The sequence below is a fragment of the Gadus chalcogrammus genome, chromosome 9 (genome assembly GCF_026213295.1).
Source record: "Gadus chalcogrammus isolate NIFS_2021 chromosome 9, NIFS_Gcha_1.0, whole genome shotgun sequence".
Lineage (NCBI taxonomy): Eukaryota > Metazoa > Chordata > Actinopteri > Gadiformes > Gadidae > Gadus > Gadus chalcogrammus.
Window position 1 is genome coordinate 22725994 of NC_079420.1, and position 25222 is coordinate 22751215.

At 47.1% G+C, this 25222-nt stretch overlaps 2 protein-coding genes across 6 annotated transcripts in view; both read left to right on the top strand.

Moving 5' to 3' along the window:
* Window positions 1-6255, top strand: part of pnpla2 (patatin-like phospholipase domain containing 2) — a 6671-nt gene extending 416 nt beyond the window's left edge. The window contains exons 1-9 of the mRNA XM_056599372.1: window positions 1-80; window positions 644-876; window positions 1286-1351; window positions 2445-2654; window positions 2790-2850; window positions 3274-3495; window positions 3737-3869; window positions 4080-4202; window positions 4986-6255. The exon at window positions 1-80 is cut by the window's left edge and continues 416 nt beyond it. Coding sequence (XP_056455347.1) covers window positions 1-80; window positions 644-876; window positions 1286-1351; window positions 2445-2654; window positions 2790-2850; window positions 3274-3495; window positions 3737-3869; window positions 4080-4202; window positions 4986-5253 — 1396 coding nt within the window. The 3' untranslated portion in view covers window positions 5254-6255. The remainder of the gene's footprint in view (window positions 81-643; window positions 877-1285; window positions 1352-2444; window positions 2655-2789; window positions 2851-3273; window positions 3496-3736; window positions 3870-4079; window positions 4203-4985) is intronic.
* A 429-nt stretch (window positions 6256-6684) lies between these two features.
* Window positions 6685-24857, top strand: zmp:0000001167 (protein phosphatase 1 regulatory subunit 12A). 5 transcript variants are annotated; one of them, XM_056598470.1, is made up of 25 exons: window positions 6685-7084; window positions 9922-10052; window positions 10359-10477; window positions 13699-13855; window positions 14100-14244; window positions 14729-14803; window positions 14909-14988; window positions 15582-15787; window positions 16280-16383; window positions 16471-16674; window positions 16962-17044; window positions 17194-17298; window positions 17539-17631; window positions 17761-17907; window positions 18249-18339; window positions 18455-18649; window positions 18747-18852; window positions 18964-19067; window positions 19242-19301; window positions 19416-19447; window positions 21176-21239; window positions 21441-21545; window positions 21635-21685; window positions 21972-22022; window positions 24001-24857. In XM_056598470.1, exons 1-25 carry the CDS (start codon window positions 6806-6808, stop codon window positions 24085-24087), a joined length of 2874 nt encoding a protein of 957 aa, XP_056454445.1. In that variant the 5' UTR covers window positions 6685-6805; the 3' UTR covers window positions 24088-24857. The 5 variants fall into 5 exon arrangements, with proteins under 5 accessions (XP_056454445.1, XP_056454446.1, XP_056454447.1 ...); XM_056598471.1 differs by having other exon boundaries at window positions 16474-16674; XM_056598472.1 differs by having other exon boundaries at window positions 15606-15787.
* Window positions 24858-25222: the final 365 nt, after the last annotated feature.

Genomic DNA, 25222 nt, shown 5'->3' on the forward strand with positions numbered 1-25222 from the left:
AGTGGAGAACGCTCGGCATGTGTACGGGGCTTCGGCCGGAGCGCTCACTGCCACCGCGCTGGTAACCGGAGTTTGTCTGGGTAGGTGTAATGCCAATCTATGCTCCCTTGTCAGATTTTGCTACCGTAGTGCGACTCGATAATAGAGTCTATTGAATCATGCTACCCTGGTTCCTATCAGAAAATGCTACCCATATGTGTTTGGTAGCGATTTCGATCTGCTGACCTCTATCAAACGATATTCGCCTCTATCAAACGATGCTCCCACTATAGAAGCAAGTATTTTTACACCACTACTCACCCTATGTATGACACTGTAAGAATATGCGGAGCATATTTGGATAACGTCTTTATTGCGGATTTCACGGGTAAAGTATGTGAAATGTATGTAATTAATGTAAAAGAAAAAGCATTTAAAGACAAAGCATAAATAATCACTTAAACTAAATAAATTTCTTAAACAAGAAAAGTTTAGCACAGTATTGTTAAAACGTGGTGTATTTATTTATGATTCTGTATGTGTGTGTTTAATATGCAATAGATTATAATTATTCAAAAGATCCAATAATTACAAAACCAAAGATCTTAAATCCGAACGCATTTATTGAAGCTGATGTATAACCTAGGCCTTTTTGTATTAACAGGGGAAACTGGGGCAGGCATCATAGGGGTTGCAAAGGAGGCTAGGAAACGATTCCTCGGTCCAATGCACCCTTCGTTCAACCTGGTGAAGATCATGCGCCACATGCTGCATCGCACCCTGCCGCCTGATGCCCATCACCGCGCCACGGGACGCCTTGGCATCTCCCTCACCCGGGTGGCAGACGGGGAGAATGTCCTAGTGTCCGTGTTCAACAGTACAGACGAAGTCGTTCAAGTTAGTATTATTTGAAAAAATAACCCATTATGGCAACCAAATGCAACCAACTGGTTAACTGTGCAAAGTTCAAAAGGGTTGTTATTCATAGGTTTGCTTCTGAATCAAGACATCTCATAACTATATAAACCAAAAAAATCCGGCAACGCGTCAATAGGAATTGTCATGCCGAGTTAACGTGTCATAAATCCATTTTCCATTTTAAGGGCACACAATAAATCTCACTAGGTGAGAGGTGACAATGTGATCAACCACAGGGAACATAACATGAACATAAACATGTTTTTCCCTTTTTGTCAAAAAATGGATCAAGTAACAAATCCCCAAGTGTTGTTTTAATGACCAGGTACTTTTGGAGTTCTCCCAGCAGTGACTTGTTGTGTTGACTGTCCCTCTCTCCTTGGAACAGGCGTGTGTGTGCAGTGCCTACATTCCGGTGTACTGCGGCCTGATCCCCCCCACCCTGCATGGCGTGGTGAGTCACCCCTCATGTGGTCCCTCCAATGTCACTCTGATAGCCGGGATCTTTCTAACCGTCCAAGTAAACCAAAGTTTAGGAACTGGAAGTCCAGGGGGTTATCACTGTGTTGTTGATACACATTACCCATATAGGTTGTATGGTATATATCTTATATGATTTATGTTATGTCCATGTTATTATTATTTTATTCTTTTTAATGACATGATTAACGACATGATTACATGTTTCTTAGTTTCTTCGTAGAAATTTGGTGTTTCCTTGAATTAAGGATGTTATTATGTTGTTGCTGTTGTCTTTTGTCGTAGATAATGTTCTCCAAAAGTTTTTGGCACAGCTCTTTTCTCTGAATGTTTTCGCTTGTTTGTGTCCCTGTGTGTGTGTGTGTGTGTGTGTGTGTGTGTGTGTGTGTGTGTGTGTGTGTGTGTGTGTGTGTGTGTGTGTGTGTGTGTGTGTGTGTGTGTGTGTGTGTGTGTGTGTGTGTGTGTGTGCGTATGTGTGCGTGTGTGTGTGTGTGTGTGTGCGTGTTTGTGTGATAAGAGACCAAATAGCAAACAGAGAGTTCCCCATGAGTAGCAGGTCTTTGTGTACCTCAGCCTTAATTTTGTTTTGTCCCCTCCTGTCCGAGCTTAACTCTGATGTCATCCTTATTCACACACAGCGCATTCTCAAATGGTAGATACCACAAGTCTTAAATGGTAGAGACTTGTGGTAAAAAAAACTCAAGTCATGTAACCTTTGTTATATGACTTTCTGATCTCTGGCATATATACTTCAGATTGGCAAATGCTTTATGTTTGTACGATTTTGTAATTCAGGAAAGTATTTTGGTTTAATCCAAATTGAATCACAGTGAATTCAGATACATTGGGGAAATCAGATAGGAACCTGTTGGGATTCAAAATCAAAATGGAATTCATGTATTATGAGGGGTGTCTACAGAGGTGTCTACAGCGTTGCATGTAAATGTACTGTAGAGAGATGGCAGACTTTGGGTTTACAAAGCAGCCGGGCCTTGTCCAACCGCATTAACCAGTCCTCATTGGTGATTCTCGGTTCTTTTAAATCGTTTCTGTTTCTCCTCACGCAGCGATACGTGGACGGAGGAATCTCGGACAACCTGCCCCAGTATGACCACAAGAACACCATCACAGTGTCGCCATTTTCTGGGGAGAGCGACATATGCCCCCGCGACAGCTCCACCAACCTGCACGAGTTGCGCTTCACCAACACCAGCATCCAGTTCACGCTCAAGAACCTGTACCGGGTGTCCAGAGCCCTATTCCCACCGGACCCCATGGTGCGGCCCCACACACGCCCTCTCTGCCCAGCCTGACCAGCCTTCCTTCATCACCTGTTGAATCTGAGGGGTGCTCAGCAGACCTCTGACGCAAGCATGACTAATGAGGAACTTGTGTGTTTCTATTGGCTGCAGGTGATGAACGCCATGTGTAAACAGGGATATCTAGATGCACTTCAGTTTTTGAAAAGAAACGGTAAGCGATGCCAGGATAGGACCAAAACATATGGTGGGATTGTACATGCTTAGTTCATGCTTATACATTAAGAATTCCATATTATTTGAAATATATTTTGCCTTAACTGTGCGTATCACATACAATGGGATGATCTATTCAATTGGTTTTAGTAGAAAGCCAATGAAACAGGATAAAAGACCAATGAAATAAACAATTACAAGATATTGACACCCTGATCTAAATCAGAATAGATGCTCCCGGTAAGAACACATCATCAAATCTATCTATGACATCTGACTGTGTGCATGTTATCAGCTCTGTCCCTAGCTATGGATGTTTTCAATGGTTTCACTCTTCCTGTAGATACGATTCATTTCCTGATACTTCACGTCCCCACACATAGGATAACTGAAACTTAACTGAACTTTACTTCATATCTAGGACTGCTGAACCTCAATGAACCTTACAGAGACAGACCCCTTCTCTTGATCAGAGACGAGAGGGAAGGGGATGTCAACTCTTCTGGGGAAGAGGAAGATGAGGACATAACCAACGCTGATAACATAGAGCAGCGGCCGCATGTGGAAGACAGCACAGACGTTCACCATTCTAGTCCCAAAGAGGATAATATATTTCAACACCTGCCACCCAACCTCCACCAAGGTAACCTCACACTACCAGAATTATGCGGTCCATAGAAAAATATGTGCATTCCACGCGTCCCTTTAAGCCTTTTAGGGGGTTTTCTGCTCTCCGAGAGAGACGTTTTCCATAAAAGCCTTGCACTGTATACAACGGCAGTAGTAAATCAAACCAATGTTGGCCTCCATGTGTAAAGCCTTTGCCTCACGGTTACATGTCCTTCACACACTTTCTCTCCTCTTGGCTCTGCCTCCCTCTGCAGCCCTCATCGAGGCCTGCAAGGAGAGGAGGAGCCTGTGCCAGTCGCTAAGCAACCTGCTCCCCATGAGGCTGGCCTCGGTGATGATGCTGCCCTACACCCTGCCCCTGGAGTCGGCCATGTCCATGGCCGTCAGGTCGGGACCGCACACTACTTCATCTCGTTAGTCTCGTTAGCCCTAGTGGCCCTCACAATATGAAGTGACCCGGGACGATAACGTTTCATTTTGTGATTAATCACCGGTGCCTTCAGGATAGCCACTTCCTGAACCGGAGGTTTTCCTGTTTTGTTTCAGACAAGCATCCACCCGTTCATAACTGATATCCCGTATTTTTCCATGCTGCAGGCTTCTGGAGTGGATGCCGGACGTTCAGGAGGACATGGTGTGGGTCCGCGAGCAGATGGCCAAGATCCTGCAGTGTGCTGTGCGGCAGGCCTCTAGAAGCATCTCACAGCATGTCTCTGCCAGGTTGGGGACCATTCAGACACACACACACACACACACACACACACACACACACACACACACACGCACGCACGCACGCACGCACGCACGCACGCACGCACGCACGCACGCACGCACACACACACACACACACACACACACACACACACACACACACACACACACACACACACACACACACACACACACACACACACACACACATACTGATGCACAAAGACACACACACACATACTGACCAATTCAGACACACACACAGACTAAGTCGCAGAGACACATGCCCAAACACACAGGCACAAACACACATACATCACACACACATACACACTCTAACGCGCACTGACACATGCCGAAACACACACACATACAAACACATGCATGCACACACCTACACACTAATGCACACAGACACTTGCCCACACACACATACAAACACAGGCACACACACACACACACACACACACACACACACACACACACACACACACACACACACACACACACACACACACACACACACACACACATGCGCACAAACACACACTCACACACACACACACACACACACACACACACACACACACACACACACACACACACACACACACACACACACACACACACACACACACACACAAACATTAACACTCAGGAACACTCACAAACAACCGCAAAGTTCTAACATTATATGTTCAATCTGCCTACCACCACTAGCCTAATCCTGTGAACCTGCTCCATGCACCATCTTCTGCTAAACGTAAGAATTCCGCCTCTCCCGGCCCCCAGGTTCTCCTGCCAGCTAGAGCTGCACCACTACCAGTCCCTGCCAACCCAGTTCAGCTCCGCCAGCCTGCTCCCCTCCTGCCCCTCTGTCCTCAACGTCATCATGCGTCTCAATCAGTACCAGAGGCAGCTACTGCCCGGCGTGCTGTGCATTAACATGGACCTGCAGGGCTCCTTCAAAGCCGGCGTGCCGCCAGCAGAGGGCAGCAAAGCGTCCGTCATCCCCCTGGGTGGTGCCTTGACACTCAAGGAGCTTCCGTGCCCCTCGTGAACCCGTCAGAAGCTGTTAGCTGGCCAGTTGTTGGTTTGTGTGTAGACTGTGCCTTGCGGAGACATAGCGTGAGCAATGTGTTGTCAACGCGCTATGGAGAATGTGGGAATTGACTCGGTAACTGAGGCTTGATGACATCGGTGTTCTGAAAGGTTGTTGTTTTTTTGCCAACAACAGCATTTACAAATACAGTGAATGAAAGCCATTGAAAAAATATACAATTATTATTTTATTTAATAACCACATATGTGAAATAAAACAGACCGTTTTCCCTGACATAAGTGTTAGCCGGCCATAACAAAATGTATGTTGTAGGAATTTAATCAATGGGATAATTATTTAGTTTTGCCTCTGAAAATAAGCACATGGCCTACAGCAACAATGTACATGTAACCCGTAAAACGACCCACCGAGTTGCATACTTGAAGTGCCCTTTTTGAGTGTAAATATTATTGTGTGTGTGGAATGCAGTCAGGGCCAGTAGTTAAACATGTGCTGCAGTTATTAGCTCATACACAGGTCTGCTGGGAAGGGAGGCTGGCTGTATAGGCCTACTGTAGAGGACCGACGGTTGATTCTAGAACTGTTTGGTCAGGTAGGCCTAAAGTGTGTGATAGAGTACTTATCTCATGCCCGCCATCCAGTAGAAAAACAAGCGTGTTACATGTGGATATGTCTGTTCTCTTGACTTATAGGTCAATTGAAAGTCAGTTATTTCAATGTTTTGTTTATTAAATCTCTTGGTCATCGGAACACATTCATCACATTTATTATTGGATGGGTCAGTTAATCAGTCTTCTTCTAAAATATGAAAAAAGCGAATGGCCTTCTGCATTTATTATCAAATTGTAGACGCCCTTAACAGCATAATAACACATCCTTTAATATAGAACACGTTTCACATTAACAAAGCACAATGGGACCCATTCTTTCTTTATGCTTTAATAAAAGATAATAACAATTAATAAAAATTGTAATCAGGCTATACCTGACAGTTGACAACATTTAATTAATCAGAAAATGTAAATATGTACATAAGGCAAATCAAATATTTTTATCCTGGTAATTCTTCAAGGAATTCAACCCAGTTTCACATAATGCATTGGGAAACAGAACAGACAGCAGTACCTACAATGGTGTAGTAGGCTCCTGTCAAATTATAGGATTGGAGTAACCCGGGCGCGTGCGTGAACACACACACACACACACACACACACACACACACACACACACACACACACACACACACACACACACACACACACACACACACACACACACACACACACACACACACACACACACACACACACACACACACACACACACACACACACACACACACACACACGGTGTGTGTCACTCTTGATTACGTCACCCGGGCAGGCGACCAATCCCCGCTCGTCTAGGGCTGCCACACAGCTCAGTGAAGTATGTGGAAGTTTGTGTTTGTTCGCCAGGGGGCGCGTCCCGAGAAACACTCCGCACCGAACGACCCACTCGGTTCCTCCCGTACCATGAACTGAATCTGTCCGGGGACAGATCAGGGAAGATGGCGGCTACTGACCGTTCCCGGTCCGACGCTGCTAAGCAGCGACGGCAAGATCAGTTGCAGCGATGGTCGGGTTCAGAGACCGACCGTACGGGACCGGATACCAGGGAGACCTCGGTGGGAGGACCAGGGGCGCGGAGGGCCCGAGTGCGGTTCGCCCAGGGCGCCGTGTTTATGGCCGCCTGCTCCGCCGGAGACCAGGAGGAGGTGGCGGCTCTGCTGAGGCAGGGAGCCGACATCAACCACGCCAACATCGACGGGCTGACAGCGCTCCACCAGGTAGGAGGTTTATGCTGTCACTTTGGTCAACATGTCTACAAGTGGTCGAGCTTCTCCGAGTCCCAGAACCACAGCTTCACTCCACCAAGGTAGCCCCCGTAGCTCCGAGGTTATTCAGATTATCAACTGCTTCAACTTCGGGAATGACATGGGAGCGGAAAAAAAAGTATTTTTGCCGCTCTGTTGTTTAAAATGTGTGCTTATGGTTGTGGAGGGTATTTCTACCACGGATGTAAGCCACAGTATCACTTCACACACTGGTTCTAGATTAGGCTGGCCTCTGATGCTGCGTCCCAGTGTCTGTGAGTCTTCATCGGATGGGGAGCGGAAGATTGCCGTAAATATGCTGTAAAAGTGCCAGCTCTAAGCGCGTTAAGTTGTGACCATATAAGTCCTCCGGCTCAATCCGTTTAAAACAGTGATAAACATTCCTGTGTGTGTGTGATTGGCAGTGTTCAGTGGGCTTTCAAAGATAACGTTAAAGACAGTTATTCATAGACAACATTATCTCAGAATCAGTTATTCTTCTGTTCAATAAATTGGTCTCCTATTTTTTCAACAGTCAATGAAAAATAAAAAGTAAGAGGTTTGTTTAGGACTTAATTGTTAATAATAACAACGCCACTACTTTGGATTGGGGAAAAAATGCTATTCTGTTATTCACAAGTATTCGTAATAGCATCAAATAAGTATTTCAATGTTGTAATGCATTGCAAGGAGGGACCCTTCAAGGGAGCCAAGCACAGAGGCACATCCCAACTTGGCTATGTTTCTCTCCACCATGTTACGGCCCAGCCTACGTTGGTTCGTCCCACCCCTCTCAGCTTCAGTCATAACATAGCAGAGCACCGTAGTCTGGACAGCATCACTGTCATATACGCCGGTTGTGATGCAGTATTTCCTTTGCTTTTAGGGTACTGCCTGCCATAAACACATTGCTATCTCCTCGCATACAATAGACGCACTGCCAGATGGAGCTGCACATTCAAATCACCAGCCCAGTGCAGTAGTGGCGCCATCGCAACCCAATTGAAACCACATCACACTCTAACTGCCCGTAAAAAGTGCAAATTCAGCTGTTGTTCTGTAATTCAGCTGTTCCTCTGCAACCATAATCTATTCATTATATTTTGATAAGTCTGTGTTTCCCTGTAAGTTTTCCTTTAGCACTTCAGAACTTTAGCTTCGGGTCATCCCATGAATGTGATTCATGTTCTGATGCGTCACCGGCGGTCCTTACAAGATGTTATTTTGTAGGCATTTCTCTGTTCGCCCAGCTGTACTGTACCCTGTCACCCAGTGTGGTCCCACTCCTGTTCTCCATCCCTTTCTCCCCTGTTGCTCACGTGTTGCCCGGCAACCAAAATTAAATATAGGCCCACACTCTATAAACTTTCCATCTCTTCTATCCAGAGCCTCTCTCTCTCTCTCTCTCTCTCTCTCTCTCTCTCTCTCTCTCTCTCTCTCTCTCTCTCTCTCTCTCTCTCTCTCTCTCTCTCTCTCTCTGCATCGCTCTCTCTCTCTCTCTCTCTCTCTCTCTCTCTCTGCATCGCTCTCCCTCTGTCTCTCTCTCTGCATCGCTCTCCCTCTGTCTCTCTCTCTGCATCGCTCTCCCTCCTCTTCGCCTCGTTCACTTTTTTTCTCTTTCTTTTTCTTCGTCTCTCTTTCTCCCTGCCAAATCCCCATGGAAGGGACATTAGGGATTTCAGATGAAGAAATGGAAAACATTCCTGGTGCTGCACAAGCCACTGTTGTCAATGGCCATTTCCACAATGACTCACTTGATGGCCCCGTGAAGGACTGCTAGAGGAGCAGTCAGGCACCCTCATAATGGCCAGTGTGTAATAAGAAGTGCTCGCTGTTCACTCCCCAGAGAATTCAGGCACATACTGGTTAAGAGTTTTTCTTTCTCCAAGGTATTGGCCCTGAGCCGATTCCTATTGGTTGAGGTCTTTTATTCACGCCTCAGACCGTTGGCTAATTATCTAGCGTTATGAAGACGGACAAGGGCCTAAATAGCTTTGTGAGTAGTTTTAGATTTAGACCAAAAGAAAAGCTTCTTAAGGGGCTTAGGGCAGGGCTAATGGACACTGCTCTCGCGGGCTGCAGAATACTAGTCCAAAACCTCTACTCCACATCACAGCTTTGCATACGACCACGACCACCGTCTTTTGTTGTTAGTGGATCAACTGCATTTTGGCTAGTAAGCTTAGCCTATTTACATTTAGATTGTGATGTTAAAGAGGGACTTGTGTGGTCTGTGTTTCTGTCTCCCAGAAACGTATTCAAGGGGTCTCTTCTTAAAGATGCAATCCATCAAGTCAAACATTGCATTGGCTCATGCTCCAATAAAGGCATCACATGATGACAAGCAACCAGTTGGCATCATGGGTATTATCTCGGGACGGTTCACTTCTTATTGCTGCATAGCCTCAGCTAGCCATGGGAAATGTGGTTTAGAGATACAAGTTCTCCAATCCTGCAACAAAATAAAATTAAACGCAAAACTTCGGGAGGCCTGGCAGAAAAAAAGACTCCTAATATAGAACGGTAAAAATAAGCACACAGAGACACAGAGTCCTTGTTCTGTTTCAGCACCTCCATGAAGTTCATTCAATTTTAACTACTGTCTGCAGTGTTTAGAAATCAGGAATACCCCATAAAGCCGACCATGCGCTCTCATACATTGACATCCCCAAAAAGATGAAATGACAGTAAATAGAAGGAATATGCTATGTTGTTATATCCCCTGCAGCTTATTTCAAATATCTATCCATAAACCTGTTGCTCTGACGGTGGTCCATGTTGTGATGCTGTGATGCTGGTGTTCTTCACAGGCCTGCATCGACGAGAACTCTGAGATGGTGCAGTTCCTGGTTGAGAGCGGGAGTGACATAAACCGAGGGGACAATGAGGGCTGGACCCCCCTTCACGCCGCCGCCTCATGTGGCTTCATCCAAATCACTAAGTGAGTGCCGCCTTTCAGCACATTAACGCGGCACCACGTTCTGCCGCGAGTGTGTGCGTGTGCGTGTGTGCGTGTGTGTGTGTGTGTGTGTGTGTGTGTGTGTGTGTGTGTGTGTGTGTTTGTTTATAGCCCCAGTATTTATAGAACCTACCCTTGGGACTTCCGTCGTTTTTTTAGCATTCTCTAAAGCTTGATGAACATGACGTCAGTAGCATGTGTCGGATGATAAATGTGAAAAATAAATGTGATCATCACACATTTGAATGGTCAAATGCTTCAATGCGCTCTTTGTGATTCCCGCCGCAGGTACCTTATAGAGCAGGGTGCTCAGGTGGGGGCGGTGAACAGTGAAGGAGAGCTGCCTCTGGACGTGGCCACAGAGGACGCTATGGAGAGGCTGCTCAAGGGAGAAATCAAGAAACAAGGTAGAAAAACAGCAATGCATCCACTGCAGTTCATACACATGTTTCAGCGGTTGTAAGATCAAGTAGAGCGGTCACAGTGAACTCATTAGGGTGGGAATCTCTTGGCACCTTTCGATTCCGATTACGAGGTCAACGATTCGATTCTAAAGCGATTATCGATGCATCTTGATGCAACGATTTTTTTTACGTCAATTTCCATGCGTAGTTTTCAAAAATATATAGATACATCTGAGTTTGCTACTATGAGTTTTCTAATCACTTCCTACTTTTGTTATTATCATTAAAGACATCAACTGATTAATTAACTTATCATATATTTTAATAGAGAGAAAGCTTTTGTCACAAATATGACTTTCTATGAACAGTGCAATTATCAATGCAGCTTGCATTACAACACAATATGGAAGTAAGGAAAAAATAGGTCTCAGTTTTATTTTATTTCTAATCTTTCTTTTCTATGTCATTAAAGAAAAAGCTGCTCTTGAATTAGAAGGAGTTATTGTGTCTGGCTGTGAGTTCGCATGCATGCTATGCGTAGGCTGAATCTCCATCGTGTCAAGACAAATCAGATTGGCCAATACACAATGAAGATAAATTCAATAATTTTAAAATTATCCCTCTCTGGCGAACAGAATGTTGCAGCAGGCGAACAAATAAAAAAAATAATAATAAAGAAATCTTTTTTAATTCCGATTATGAGACGGAATCGTTCTAGAGAGAATCGCGATGCATCGAAGAATCGATTATTTTTCCCACCCCTAGAACTCATGCAGAAACATCGAAGCAGTAAAGGAATTGCTGTTATTACACGTCTACATTAACTGTATCGTACAGGAAATCATCAAATGAAGAGACAGCGGTTTGATACTCCAACCCCAGCCAAACAAAGTTCTAAACAGAAACGACAGGTTATTACTGTACATATCAAGTTCTACAAAATAAGTCTAGGCTAGCTTTACTCCAAACAAACGCTGAAACCGCCAGTACCAAAAGCAATCAAAAAGTTCTGTATTTATTCAGTAATTAAAACAACATGCATTTGACAAGCACATCTTCAACTCATTAAGCCACAATACTTTTGGATTGAACATCCTTTGTTAAGAGTTGTGCAGTGTTTTAAAGCACAACTTCTACAACTTCTACTACTTTTATTTTATTGGTGATCATTTTGGAAAATGACGCTGGGAAATAAACTGCATCAGGTCGGCCTTATATAAAACAGAATACCAGCGGTAGTTTGGGATGGCTTTGTTTGGTGGCTGTGTTTGGCCAAGCTTAGCTGTGAAAGGCGTATAGAGGAGCCACGATGCAGGACAGGCCTTCGTACAGCATGGTACGTAGCGATGTAGCGATTATCAAGTTATGTATTTTTTTTTTTTTACACAGGGTTATGCTGTTGTTTATTTATTATTATGATATGTTGTTAGGTGAGTGCTGGATGCAGCGCTCAACTATTGTTCTTCATAAGTTTTATTCTTTCTTTCTTTCTTTCTTTCTTTCTTTCTTTCTTTCTTTCTTTCTTTCTTTCTTTCTTTCTTTCTTTCTTTCTTTCTTTCTTTCTTTCTTTCTTTCTTTCTTATTCTCTACCAACTTTGGGACCTATCTCCTTCCTCAATCTTTCACCTAGAGACTTTAAAGAGATTTTAAAATATCCAGAATAGCTCGGATTCGCTCGCTTCTTTTCAGATTTTTAAAATATTTAATACTTTTTAAGATATTCTACTTTTAAAATATTATCTTTTTTTTAACATGGGAGTCAATGGGAGAATACTTCAACTGTTTAAGACGTAACTAAATACATTTTCAACCGTTTATCTTTGTTTAAACCATTTAACAAATCTACTCATTGGTTTCTTCAATTATATACAAACAGAATTTCGATATCATTTAAACTTTATTCAGAATCACAGATTTAGTTTCATACCGGCTTTGTTTTCAGTTGGTCTCATTGATTCACGTTGACGCTGGAGCGTGATAACGTTCAGCAGTGTTGCAATTTTTTTTTCACGCACCAGCTCGCTATTCTCTTAAAGACACACACACACACACACACGGGCACACACACACACACACACACACACACACACACACACACACACACACACACACACACACACACACACACACACACACACACACACACACACACACACACACATTTTCAGCAATGCTTTGCGCTTTTCATTCAGTGGTCACTTTATTTGTTTCCAACCATTTACTTTTTCTTAAATGGTGTGCATGTTTACATTGTTTACTCCATTTAGACTTTTGAACTTTTGTTCAAATCCCTTCATTTGATTTAAGCCATTTAACGTTTCCTTATGTATATATATATATACTACAGCACTCGCTGCATTTTCTGCAGGAAATGCATTTTCTAGTTGTTATTATTATATAATATGAATACATCGATTTTTGGCTACTGCAATGCGTATTTTCGTTAAATTAAATGTGAGAATATTTAATTGTTGGCTAAACAAAGTGCTGGACATGTCACTTTTGTTAGTTGTCATAGTTTAGTAGCCATTAGTTTTGTATCTCTAAAAACACATTCTCTGTAATCTATGATTCCCACTGGTAATTTAGTCAAATAAAACAGCACTGTGACAAATGAGCTCCACCGCTTTCTTTGCCCAACATTAGACTGAAGCTCTAAGCCTCTCACAGAAAAGGATCATAGAATGAACTCAAAATAATAATCCCTAAATGGTGTCTATTTTAGGTCACAGAACATGGCTTCATCTGTACTGCTTCATGCACACCTTGTAAATGATGATGTCTCGGCTTAGCCCAGCCTTGCACGGGGAATTCTTTATGCCAGAAATGAATGGGCTTTTCACATAGGTCAACAACCCTGTGCATTTGGCAACAGGCAATCTAATGAAGCGCCTTTCTTTTTTTTTTTTGTCTCTGTAAGCGTTTCAAAGCTGAACTTTGCAACCGCAAGCTAATGACATGACATGTTTTATGTCCCACGAGCTTGTTAGCTAGCAGTACGTGGCCAGTGGTACCAGAGCCATAAATGGGCATATACTTACAAGATCTATGGCAGTGGATGTCACGTTGTACCGGCATGCTGGTTAAATGCTGTCTGTGGCTTCAAGTGTGTGTGTGTGTGTGTGTGTGTGTGTGTGTGTGTGTGTGTGTGTGTGTGTGTGTGTGTGTGTGTGTGTGTGTGTGTGTGTGTGTGTGTGTGTGTGTGTGTGTGTGTGTGTGTGGAGGCGTGGACATGGACCAGGCCCGTAAGCAGGAGCAGCGGGTGATGCTGCAGGACGCCACGGCGGTGCTGACGGGCAGTGGGAGCCTGGTGCCCCACCACAACACCAAGGCTACGGCCCTCCACGTGGCCGCCGCCAAGGGCTACATAGAGGTCCTCAAGTAAGGGCCCCGGGCCCACATGGCCTCACCAACACCTATCCATAAACCTGTTGCTCTGATTGGGCCTTCCATCCCGGCGCTTCGTATTGTGATGCTGTCCCGCTGGTGTTCCTCGGTGGTGTGGTGTCTTCGCTCTGTTGTTGTTTTTGTTGTGTTGTCTCTTTCTCTTTCCTTTTCCCTGTCTCTCTATCTCACTGTCACTCTGTCTCCGTCTGACTCTCGCTGTGTGTGTTCCGGTGGGCAGGGTGCTGTTGCAGTGTGAGCTGGATGTGGACAGCATGGACGTGGACGGCTGGACGGCGCTGCATGCGGCCGCCCACTGGGGCCAGGAGGAGGTCTGCTCCCTGCTGGCCGACCACATGTGTGACATGGCGGCAGTCAACAACGTGGTAAGTCTGGCCTGCACCTACAGGGGCCCTCAGTGATGGTTTAGTCTCACACGTTTGACATTTGAGCCATCAGACTCAAGAATATTAGTCTGAAGTTAATAGCAGATAAGCTTTAAGCGTGAAATGTACTAACAGCGAAACAACCTCCACCAGCAGCGTTGGTAATCCTTTCACGGTAGTGCTAAAACATCTTCTCCGGACAACCACATTCTTAGAAAGAGTCAAATCTGTGAAGGTTTCAAACCAACGCTGGGCAGACTGGCCGCTGCAGAAACACACTAAAGTCCCCTTCTGAAAGCTCCATCTTCTCCTGCTGCGACTAAACCTCTCTTTCTGGGTCTTCATCTCTGGGCCCGGGCTCTGTGCCGTCTCCCTCAAGAGGTTCTGCTCTTGCCTAGTTGGACTGCTGAGATCAGAGCTGGTTCAATGTGTGTCTCCCATGTGTGTCCAACGCTGTACCAACGCCGTGGTGACCCTGTTTTAGGGACAGACCCCCCTGGATGTGTCGGACGAGAACCTGGTTGGCACACTGGAGGAGCTGCAGAAGAAGCAGAACGCAGTAAGTCTGCCCTCCCCCTGCGGCCGTCTCCAAATGGATCATCGAGTTGGAGGCTCCCGTGTTGTGACTTGCTGTGTTTACACCCGGTGTTCTGATCCGTTTCAGCTGCGCTCGGAGCGAGAGAAACAGAATCCTGTTATCGATATGATCTCCCCAATCACTGTGCCCCCCGTGCGACTGCGCAGGTCAGTGCCCGTGTGGTCTCTGTCGTTTTTTGTGTACGTGTGTGCATGTGTGCTTGTGTGTTTACGTCAATGGGTGTGTGTGTGTGTGTGTGTGTGTGTGTGTGTGACTGTGTGTTTCTGAAGGCATGCGCCAGTCGTTCTGCGGCAGTGCTGAATCGTACACATAGATCTTACAAGCAGTTTGCATGCGAGTATGATAGCAGCAGTGCCAGCGTTTTCGTGCACCACTCAAACCACCGTCAGATGCCAGGAGGCCCACACAAGCGGGTTTGGTAATCTAGCGACGCAATCACTAGTTGTTAATCAAAGAGGGTTAAACCTTGTCCAAACTACACGTAAGGCGATCCTCAGCGGTGGATGGGTCCCGGGTCACACTGATCCTCACCCAGCTGGAGGTAAGCCGCTCCGGCGTACACATTGCGGGGCGCAGCGAGTTGCTATGCTATTAGCGACCCACTGGTCCACTCGTGTGTCGGCTCACGCTCCGTCGCTCGCTCTAATTGGCTGCACATGGAATGACTGCCTTCACTTATTGGCTCTTGCATGTCACTGTTTTTGTGTGTCTGGTGCGCTCCGTCTTGGCCCCGCCACAGGACCTCAATCTCTCGTATGAGCAGCAAGGAGAAGATCTGCCTCCACGAGCGCGAGAAGCACCCGCCGCCCGCCCTGCGCAGCACCCCGGCTGAGGAGGAGGAGGAGGAGCCGCCGCCGCCTGCCGCCCCTGGCCCGGGCCAGGCCAAGGCCTCCAGCAGCTCCAGCTCCGAGGAGGAGAGCGAGTCGGAGAGCGACGCCGAGTCGGGTGAGCGCCGCCCTAGTGGTGAACGGTGCTGCGTCTCGAGCGCAGGGTGGATTTATTTTTATTTTTTTATTGGTGTTTTACTTAATAGAAAAAGTAGTTACTGAAATTATTTCAACATGTTTTTTCCGATAAACGGACACACGAAGAATAGAGGGAATGTAAAAATTGTGTCGACGAATACAAGCAATCTAAATGTTTAGATACAAATAAAATGAAAAATTATCTATATATTTATAGATATTTCCAATACACAAACACCCATTTGAAAAAACTGTCTTCATGGTAATTACTGTTAGCACTGCAGAGTAATATTGGGTAGTCAAAGAGCAAGTTAGGAAAAATATTACTAAACTGGCCATAACCAGCAGCGGTCTTCATGGGGGTACACTTTGGAACTGCCATTTCTCTACATGGTCAAAGAGGGGTTGCCATATTCTGAAATATGGATTGATCTTGAATTTTTTTTTTGTGCTGTCGTTGGCGCCGCTCTAGAGAAAGCCAAAAATCGAGAAATCATCAACAACTTGAACAACAAACACAACTCCGGAGGTCTTCTCGCTACCTCCACGTCCACTTCAGGAATCCCTGCCAAAAAGGTAACGACACATCGCGCATGTTTCGCACACCGACGTGGAAGCCTCGAGGAGCGAACCTCAGCTTTAAGTCTGAGGTGCTTTGTCCAGCAGGAACCAAGCAAGTCCCAGTCCCAGTCCACCGAGGCCCCAGGCTCCTGGAGGACGTCCCTGCGGAAGGCGGGCAGCTCGGTGACTCTGGGCTCCGCGGGGGGGTCTGACCCCAGTCAGGACCCCCCCAGGCCCCTGGACTCTGGCCTGGGCATGACCCGCTCTGCCTCCAGCCCCCGCCTCAGCTCGGAGGCCGAACCCAAGGTAAAGCCTCGACCCCAGAGGGGGACACGCGTTGAGTGTCATCTGAAATGTCCCGTGAACAACGGTCCCGTTCGCTGCTCCTCCTCCCAACCACAGGGACATGATCAGGGAATGTGTTCGAAGGAGAAACAGGGGAGTAGGAGGGGAAATCATTCATAAGGCTGGAAGACGGTTGCATTTGAAATCCAATCAGGCTTTATCAGGATGACGATGTCGAAACAAATATCTGCCGTCTTAAACGATATTAAAACGAGCTGACGGAAGTCGTCCCGATGTGTCACTCACAGGAGCCCCGGTTGGCACGGGTCACGCCCACTCCGTCCCGCCGCCTCTTCAGTATACCCGATGCAAACGCTGACAACTCCAGCAGGTGTGTTTTTGTGTGTGTGTGTCTACGCTTGTGTGCGGTCAAGTCAGCATGTTTGTACTTGTTTGTCGGTTTTTGCCACTGCATACGTTTGTATCACTGCAGTGTGTCACTCCCCCATCCCCCATCACCCTGTCACCATATCTCTTCAGCTGGCTCAGCCGTAGCTCCTCGTACTCCCGGCGCCATCATAGTCAATTAGGAAGTGACCTCACAGGAAGTGATCTCACTAGCTCCAACCCCGCCTTGCCACGCAGGTTAGTTATTTACCCCTACATCCCCCACCACCGATAACCGTGCATTTGTGCCATGTGATGTCATGCGCCAACGTGTGTGTTGTTGTGAATTCTCACAGAGTTTATTGGGTTTGTCACAAAGAAAAAAGAATGTTTTGAAATGGTTGCCACGTATTTTGTGTCGCTCTCCCCCCATTGTTTTTAATCTCATTGGTGGCCGTGTGTGTGGGTACTTGGGGTGGATTTCGGTTTCACTTTCAGTTCATCTTACGGAAGGAGACTGGATGACTTCACCACGACCTCAGCTTCACTAGGATCTGCCTCTGTGGGACTGGGGCGCCTCAACAACCAGAGGTAGGCCGGGGTCACATGGGATAATATGCCACAAACATCAGCACACAACATACAACACATCCACAATTCTTCTCGATTAGTCTCTCTCTGACTTTGTCTAAAATCCCTCCCTTCTCACTCCTCCTGTAGAAACTCTCAGGAAGCGACTGAAAAGAAGGAGCAGGAGCCGGTCCCCACGCCCGCCTCCTCCACCTCCACCTCCTCCTCCACCACCACCACCAGCAGCTCCTCCAGCACTACAAACGCAGGCGACACAGATGGCAAGCAAAGGCGCAAGTGAGTTAGGGCCGCAGCCCCTCTGTGGGGACCCTGTGGTTTACCGTTGTTTACAGCAGCCCTAAACAAAGGGCCCGCGAAGAGCTAGCATGGGGCGGGAGTAGCTCGGGAGGTAGAGTTGGTTGGCTGGTAACCGGAAGGTTGCTAGTTCGATCCCCGGCTCTGGAGTGTTGAGGTGTCCCTGAGCGAGACCCCTCACCCTGACTGCTCCTCATGAGCTGATTGTCGCCCTGTGTGGCTGACTCCGCCGTTGGTGTGTGAATGAATGGTTGTCTGTCGCTTTGGATAAAAGCGTCAGCAAAATGCTCTGAATGTAAACGTGACGTCCCGCTCCTCCCCAGGTCCTATCTGACGCCGGTGCGGGACGAGGAGGCGGAGGCCCAGAGGAAGGCCCGCTCCCGACACGCCAGGCAGTCCCGCCGCTCCACCCAGGTACCGACCTTTGACCCCCCGCCTTGGTGGTTCGTCTCAAATCACGTTGTGTGTGTGCGAGTGAGAGAGGGGGTGTGGATGTCTGTTTCATAAAAATGTCTGTTTTCCTATCCAGGGGGTCACACTGACGGACTTGCAGGAGGCTGAGAAAACGATAAAAACTGACAACAAAGAGAGGGAAAAGAAAAAGGAGGAGGAGGAGAAGGAGAAGGAAAGAGAGAAGGAGAGAGAGAAGGAGAAGGAGCGAGAGAGAGAGAAGGAGAAAGAGAAAGAAAAGGAGGCAAAACTGAAAAAGGCAGGAGAAGAAGGGGTGAGAAGTGCATTTAAAAAAAAAAATGTTTTTAACAGAATTCAGCATTTAGCATTTAATACTAATACAGCTAAATGCTGGCCTCCTGTTCCAACAGGAATTAAGCTGGAGGTCTCGCAATGCCAGTCTGCAGAAGTCGGACCTCCTGGGCCTGACGCAGCCTGCCGGGACCACTCCTCGACCTCCGTTATCTGACAGGAAAGGTAGAGTCTCTCTGTGCTTGTGTGTGTGTGTGTGCGTGGGTGGGTGGGTGGATGGAGCTATTGCTTTGCGAGACCCTTATCTTGACCGGCGAGCTCGGGTTGTGTCCCCAGAGGTCAAGGCGATGGCGGGGGAGAGCGAGACGGACCGCTGGGCCAGGGAAAGCAGGGAGCGGAGACGAGCACGAGCCAGGAGGAGAGCCCAGCGTGCCGGAGAGGTGAGCGCTCACGTTGCTCCTCAACGGGCTCCGATCCCCTTACTCCTCATTCAGTGGTCTGGGAGCAGAACGCTGGCCGGGAGAGGGGGAAGGTCTAAAAGCTAACCCTGAGCTCAGCGGAAGAGATTCAGTGAGAAAAGAGAATGACATTCTCCGCTATTTCTGTCCCTACAGAGTGACGACAATGAGCCTAGTGGGGAAGAGGAGTTCTCAGGCAGTGGGCTGGATCCACAGGTGTGTGTCTGTGTGTGTGTGTGTGTGTAGGTGTGTAGGTGCGTGTGTAGGTGTGTGTGCGTGGTTGACCATCTAGGAGGACCTGAAACTGAAACTTTTTCTGTGTATTTACAGACAGGCCGACCTTTGATCCCCGTGATTCCCAGGTAAGACTCAGCCCTTCTTCACCGGCTCTACTTTCTAATTAGCGCCACACCATTAACAACAGATCTCAATTACGTAAATTGTAATTTGATGAAACAAAAAATGTTTACTATGTATTTTGTATGTCGTAAACATACTTGCCAGAGTGTAAATACATCTGATATTTTTAATGTATTTGAAAATAGCAAACATTCATAAGGCAGCTCAACAGGTGTGTTTAGAGTCCCTTTACCGCTTTACTAAGGGCGTATTCACACCAGGAAAGTCCTAAGTTCGATCGCTTTGGTCCGGACCAAAACGCACTGTTTATTTAAATGTATATGTTGGCGTCTGTCCAAATATCCAAAAGACATTTCGTCTTCTCTTCGCTCCATGTTGAGCCACGACTCATTTTTAACGGGTCTGATAACGTGACGTTGATCTTTGAATTTACCGCAAATCAAACAATATAAATAAGCAGCAATGGGAGCCTGTTGCGTCCAAAAAGGTATATTATTTTTTGAACTGGGTCGGACCGAGCGCGGTCGTTTTCACATCTCAAGCGCACCGCACCAAGGTTTGTTTAGAAGCGAACCGAGACCACCTCTCCGGCTGGGTCTCGGATCGGCTGTTTGGTCCGCCCGAGAGTTCGATGGTTTGTATTCACACCAGCCCAAAAGGTCTGCACCAGTGATTTTTTTGGTTTGGTTCGAACCAAACAAGGCAGGTGTGAATACGCCCTTAGTATTAAAAAATAACCACTGCAGCCTACTATCTACCTTGTTCAAATTATAACAAAGTCCAATTTATTATTCTGGCAAATCGGGAAAAAAAAAAAAGATTAGGGAAATTAATGAGTCATCTGAAGAAACAAGTTGAGAGCTGTTTCCCTAAAAAGGTCTTTCTACAAGGAAATCTATGTCTCTTTTCCACTGTGTACACACACACACACACACACACACACACACACACACACACACACACACACACACACACACACACACACACACACACACACACACACACACACACGGCCCTGTTTGACGCGGGCGATGCAGGAAAATGAGTTATACCTCCACTGCGTCTTTGATGTCCGAGGAAGGGCTTAACGTACGATGTAGTTTAGTCTGCACGCGTATTAGCCTTGATTTAACAAACGTCCAAGAGACCATGGCTGAAATTAGATTGGCATTGCTGGTTAGCCACCACACTGTTGATGTTCCAAACTAACTGAATTAAGAGCCGTCACTAGTCTCAAATACTAGCAAGAGTATCTACAACAAGTGCTTTTGGTTACAGCTGTTATTGAAATGATCTGGTCTCCATTTGCAGAAGCTCTTTATTTATTTACCCCGTGCTTCTAGTAAAAGGCAGATGCTAAAGTGTTGATAACAGGATCTATGCTCGTTACATCTGCGTCTGTGTTACGAGACGCACACGTTCTTCCACTGAGGTCACTTCAGTACAGCTGGTTTTCCAGTTCTCTGACCCGGTCCTTCTGAAAGAACTGGAATTGTTATGAGTCAACGACGGGCCCCTATACTGTATGGGACAGCATGGACCTGAGGTGGACTGCACACACAGAAATGTACTGAGTTAATTTGAGTGGTGACCTATGTAGGACTACGCTGTTCAGGGTGATGAGTGGGAGGGGCAATTCGTCATGCCTCAAAAGTCTTGTTCCACATATATAAAGTCTGGTGGAAGAATGATGTTCACAGGCATGCTCATCTCCTCTCCCTTCCACAAAGGTCAAACTTATCCTGTAACGACTGCAGCCAGGGGGCTGCGTCTGAAGCAAAGGACTATAAGAAGGTGAGCAATGAGAAAACAAAAACCTATCAAGGCCTCATCGTCCCCCCCCATCCTGTGTTAAGTTATTCACTGTGTGTGTGTGTGTGTGTGTGTGTGTGTGTGTGTGTGTGTGTGTGTGTGTGTGTGTGTGTGTGTGTGTGTGTGTGTGTGTGTGTGTGTGTGTGTGTGTGTGTGTGTGTGTGTGTGTGTGTGTTTGTTCAGTTGTTTGATGAGGTCTCCAGGGAGAACAGCCACCTCCAGTCCCAGCTGCAGGACACCCAGAGGATCGTGAGCCAGACCAGGGTGGATCTGGAGAAGGCCACGCAGGTAACACTGGTGAACCACGAGTGGACTGCTGGGTGTTCTCCTCCATCTCCTTCCAATCTCAACAATATACTTTTCTTTCTTCCCACCAGAGGCAGGAGCGAATCAGTGATTGTTCAACCCTGCTGGATCTGGAGAAAAAGGTAGTGTGTGTGTGTGTGTGATTGGGCTTTGCGTGTGGGGTTTGTGTTTGAAGCATTGCTCCACTCTCGATGCACCCCCTTGCTTTCATTTTATGGCTCTCACACTTTGACTCTTCTCCCCTTTCCCTCTTCCTCCCTCTCACCCCACTGATTGTTCCCTTCTCTTCGTTTCCACCTATTATTTTTTTACCTGCTGCCTGTCCCCCCCCCCCCCCCCCCCCCACTCACCCTCACCCCCATCACCCCCCCCACTACACCACCTCCCCCCCACCCCCATGCATCTCAGGAGCGGAGGATGTTGGAGCGCCGTGTGGCAGAGCTGGAGGAGGAGCTAAAGGTGAGAGAGATGTAATGAGACATAGAGAGAGAGAGTGTGTGTGTGAGAGAGAGAGAGAGACACATAGACATAGAAAGAGAATGTGTGTGAGAGAGAGAGAGAGAGACACACATAGACATAGAGAGAGAGTGTGTGTGAGAGAGAGAGAGAGACAGAGAGAGAGAGCGCGTGAGAGAGAGAGAGGTAGATGAAAAGAAAGCATGTGAGAGAGAGACGTAGAGAGAGGCCAGTGAGAGTGAGAGAGAGAGAGGGAGAGAGAAACAGTGTGAGAGAAAGAGAAGTAGATGGAGAGCGAGCATGAGAGAGACAGGGAGAGGGAGGGAGGGAGATAGAGGAGCACAAGCCTTCCTAGTCCTCCAGTCGATCACTTTGCATACTGCAGCACGATGAGCCTCTCCTTAGCATGTGCATCCCCGTGTTGTGGCCCTGCTCTACTCACCAGGCGATGTGGAACAAAGGTCACTCAGATAAGATTAATTTTATTAACCCAAGAGGGGAATGTGGAGATTTTATATCTTTATTCCGTTGACTCGTCACCGGAGGCTAGCTGTTAAATGTTAATGCTGTCATGGACCACAGGTCAGTGCGTGCTTTGGGCCCGGGCTCATAAACAGCCTAATTGAAAGGTGTTTTTCTTTTTTCTACGGACCTGACGTCTTTCGTAGCTTAGCTCAATATTGTCTTAACTTTTGAAACCACCCTTTGGTTGGATAGTAGGATAACTGATTTTCATTTTCCGTATTTTCACTTCCAAAGTTTGCGTTTCTTCTTGGTTTCACGGAATGCTGATTGATTGTGATGATGGTCGAGGCTGAAGTGCAGATCGCTCAGATCCGTGGCGAGGTTCAGTCAAATTGAGTAAACAAGCCGAGAGCCGCTACACCCTGCTCATGTTTCAGCAGAACCATCGGGACCCGTCAGTAGGGGCTGGTGGTTTCCAGGCGTACAGACAGAGAGAGGAACACTGCGCTGTGGCTCCTGGGCATGTCTGACCCAGGAGCATCATCTGACGGTCACGATGTCGGCTCCTGTTTGTTTCAAAACCTAGTTCGCCCCACTTCAAATGCGACTGCAACATTGCTTTTGGAGGATGAAGCCCTCCACGATGTGACCTTTTCCCCGTGGCCGTCTTGCTTGTGTGTGTCGGTGTGTGTGTGCTGCTTTTGGGGAATGAGTTTCAAACTGATGGAACCGTCCCCCCGTGGGCCTAGTGTGTTCTGCTCCACGTGAATGTTGAGGATAAGTCTGATGTGAAGAATAGGCCATGTCAGACGCCTGCGCTCTTATAAATAACAAGGCCCTACGGAGCGATGGATCGATTATTATATTATGACGTCAAAAACAATCGAAAGGTAGGCTGCCCTGAAACGGTTCGCAGGATGCTGGTTTGAAGTGTGAAGGCTGAGATGTTATCAGCCGTCATTTGTGTAGCCATAGCAAACCTTCTTATTGCGTATGGATAAACGTGATGCCTTCCAATATAATTATACAAATTTATGATGTAAAGATTGTACGTGGAAGGATGAACAATGAACGATTTTTTCAATTGAATTGATTGAATAATTTAGATCAGGTGTTCTCCACTCACTGCTGGCGCCGCCTCCACTGTGTGGAACTTCTACTAAGTTCAGACTTGATTAATTTGTGATGCCCCGATCGTGGAGCGGGCTATTGAGGTCTGTACCAGCTGCACGATACCTCCTCATTTGCAGAAAAAACTTCTGAAGTCCCTCCTATCCCCGGGTGAATCTCATGACCGGCCTTGTGTGCTTTGTTTCCTTTTAGCTGTCATGTTCTCCGCTGTCGTTGTTCAACATTCATATAGTTACATTTGCACCCGCTCCAAACGTACCGACTCTTGAGGGAAGCTAAGCTACCGTGACTGAAGCTGGCGGTGAGGCTCGTGGACGGCTGACCCTCCACGAGGAGGGGTCTGTCTGGGCGGTGGTCTAACCGCTCTCCCTGTCTGCCCCCCCAGGTGCTGGGGGACCTGAAGGCCGACAACCAGCGCCTGAAGGACGAGAACGGAGCGCTGATCCGCGTCATCAGCAAGCTCTCCAAATAGGAGAGAAGAGAGCGAGAGGAAAGGGCGAACGGCACGAGAGACATCAGGGAACCTCCCCCACCACCCTCCTCCTCCTCCCTGTTCCCCTCCCCCTCCTCCTCTCCTTTATTCCCTCCTGTGACACATTCCTCTTGAGTGCCAAATAGTGAGAGGCGCGTGTGCGGGGGGGGGGGGTGTGGATGGGTAAAGCAGTAGATGATGACAATAGCTCCACACGGGATGCGAGGCCTCTCTAGAACTCTCAAGAAGAAGGGAGATTGGTGGGAGTTTGTTTGTTTTTGGTTGTTTTGGTTGTTTTTTTTCAGTGTGTGTGCCTTTTTTTTTTTTTTAAATGAACGTTTTCACAGCAAGATCGGTGTTATGATGAAGGCCTGTGGCATGGCCACGCGCTCCCTCAAAAGAAACACCAGACTTGACAATGGCCAAATACTACGGCTTGTGAAACACACACACACACACACACACACACACACACACACACACACACACACACACACACACACACACACACACACACACACACACACACACACACACACACACACACACACACACACACACACACACACACACACAATGCTTAGGTGCGTGGCGGAGACACCTAAGCGAGCGTGCGTTCTGCTATAGCCTCTATGCGTATTCCACAAGCACTCTTGGCAACTGGGGCCTTATAGCTCCCACTTAGTATTTATATTATATGAATATATCTATTTTGTGAACACAAAATGAAGCGTGATAATTGTAAACGTCCCCCCACCACCTGTTCATGAACCCCCCCCCCCCCCCCCCCCCCCCTCTCCAAAACACACACACTCCCCCCATCTCTACTCCGCTCTGCTCGAATGGCTCTTAGGTCTAATGAAGTGTCCCTCTAGATTCCCTGAACATTCAGGTGAAACCTTTTATCTTTAGACGAACGAATATGTCCGGGAACTAGGAGGAGGTGTAGGACCCTCGCGTTGGGTGACTCCATTCCACTGGCAACTGTTTGAACCCGCCTACCTCTCCACCCATGCGCTCCACCCCCCCCTCCCTCCACCACGCACACACACGTTTTTTTGTTTTGTGTGACGACATGCATACACACTCCATTCTTTTTTTAAAGTGACCACAAACTCAGGTCAGTCAACCACAG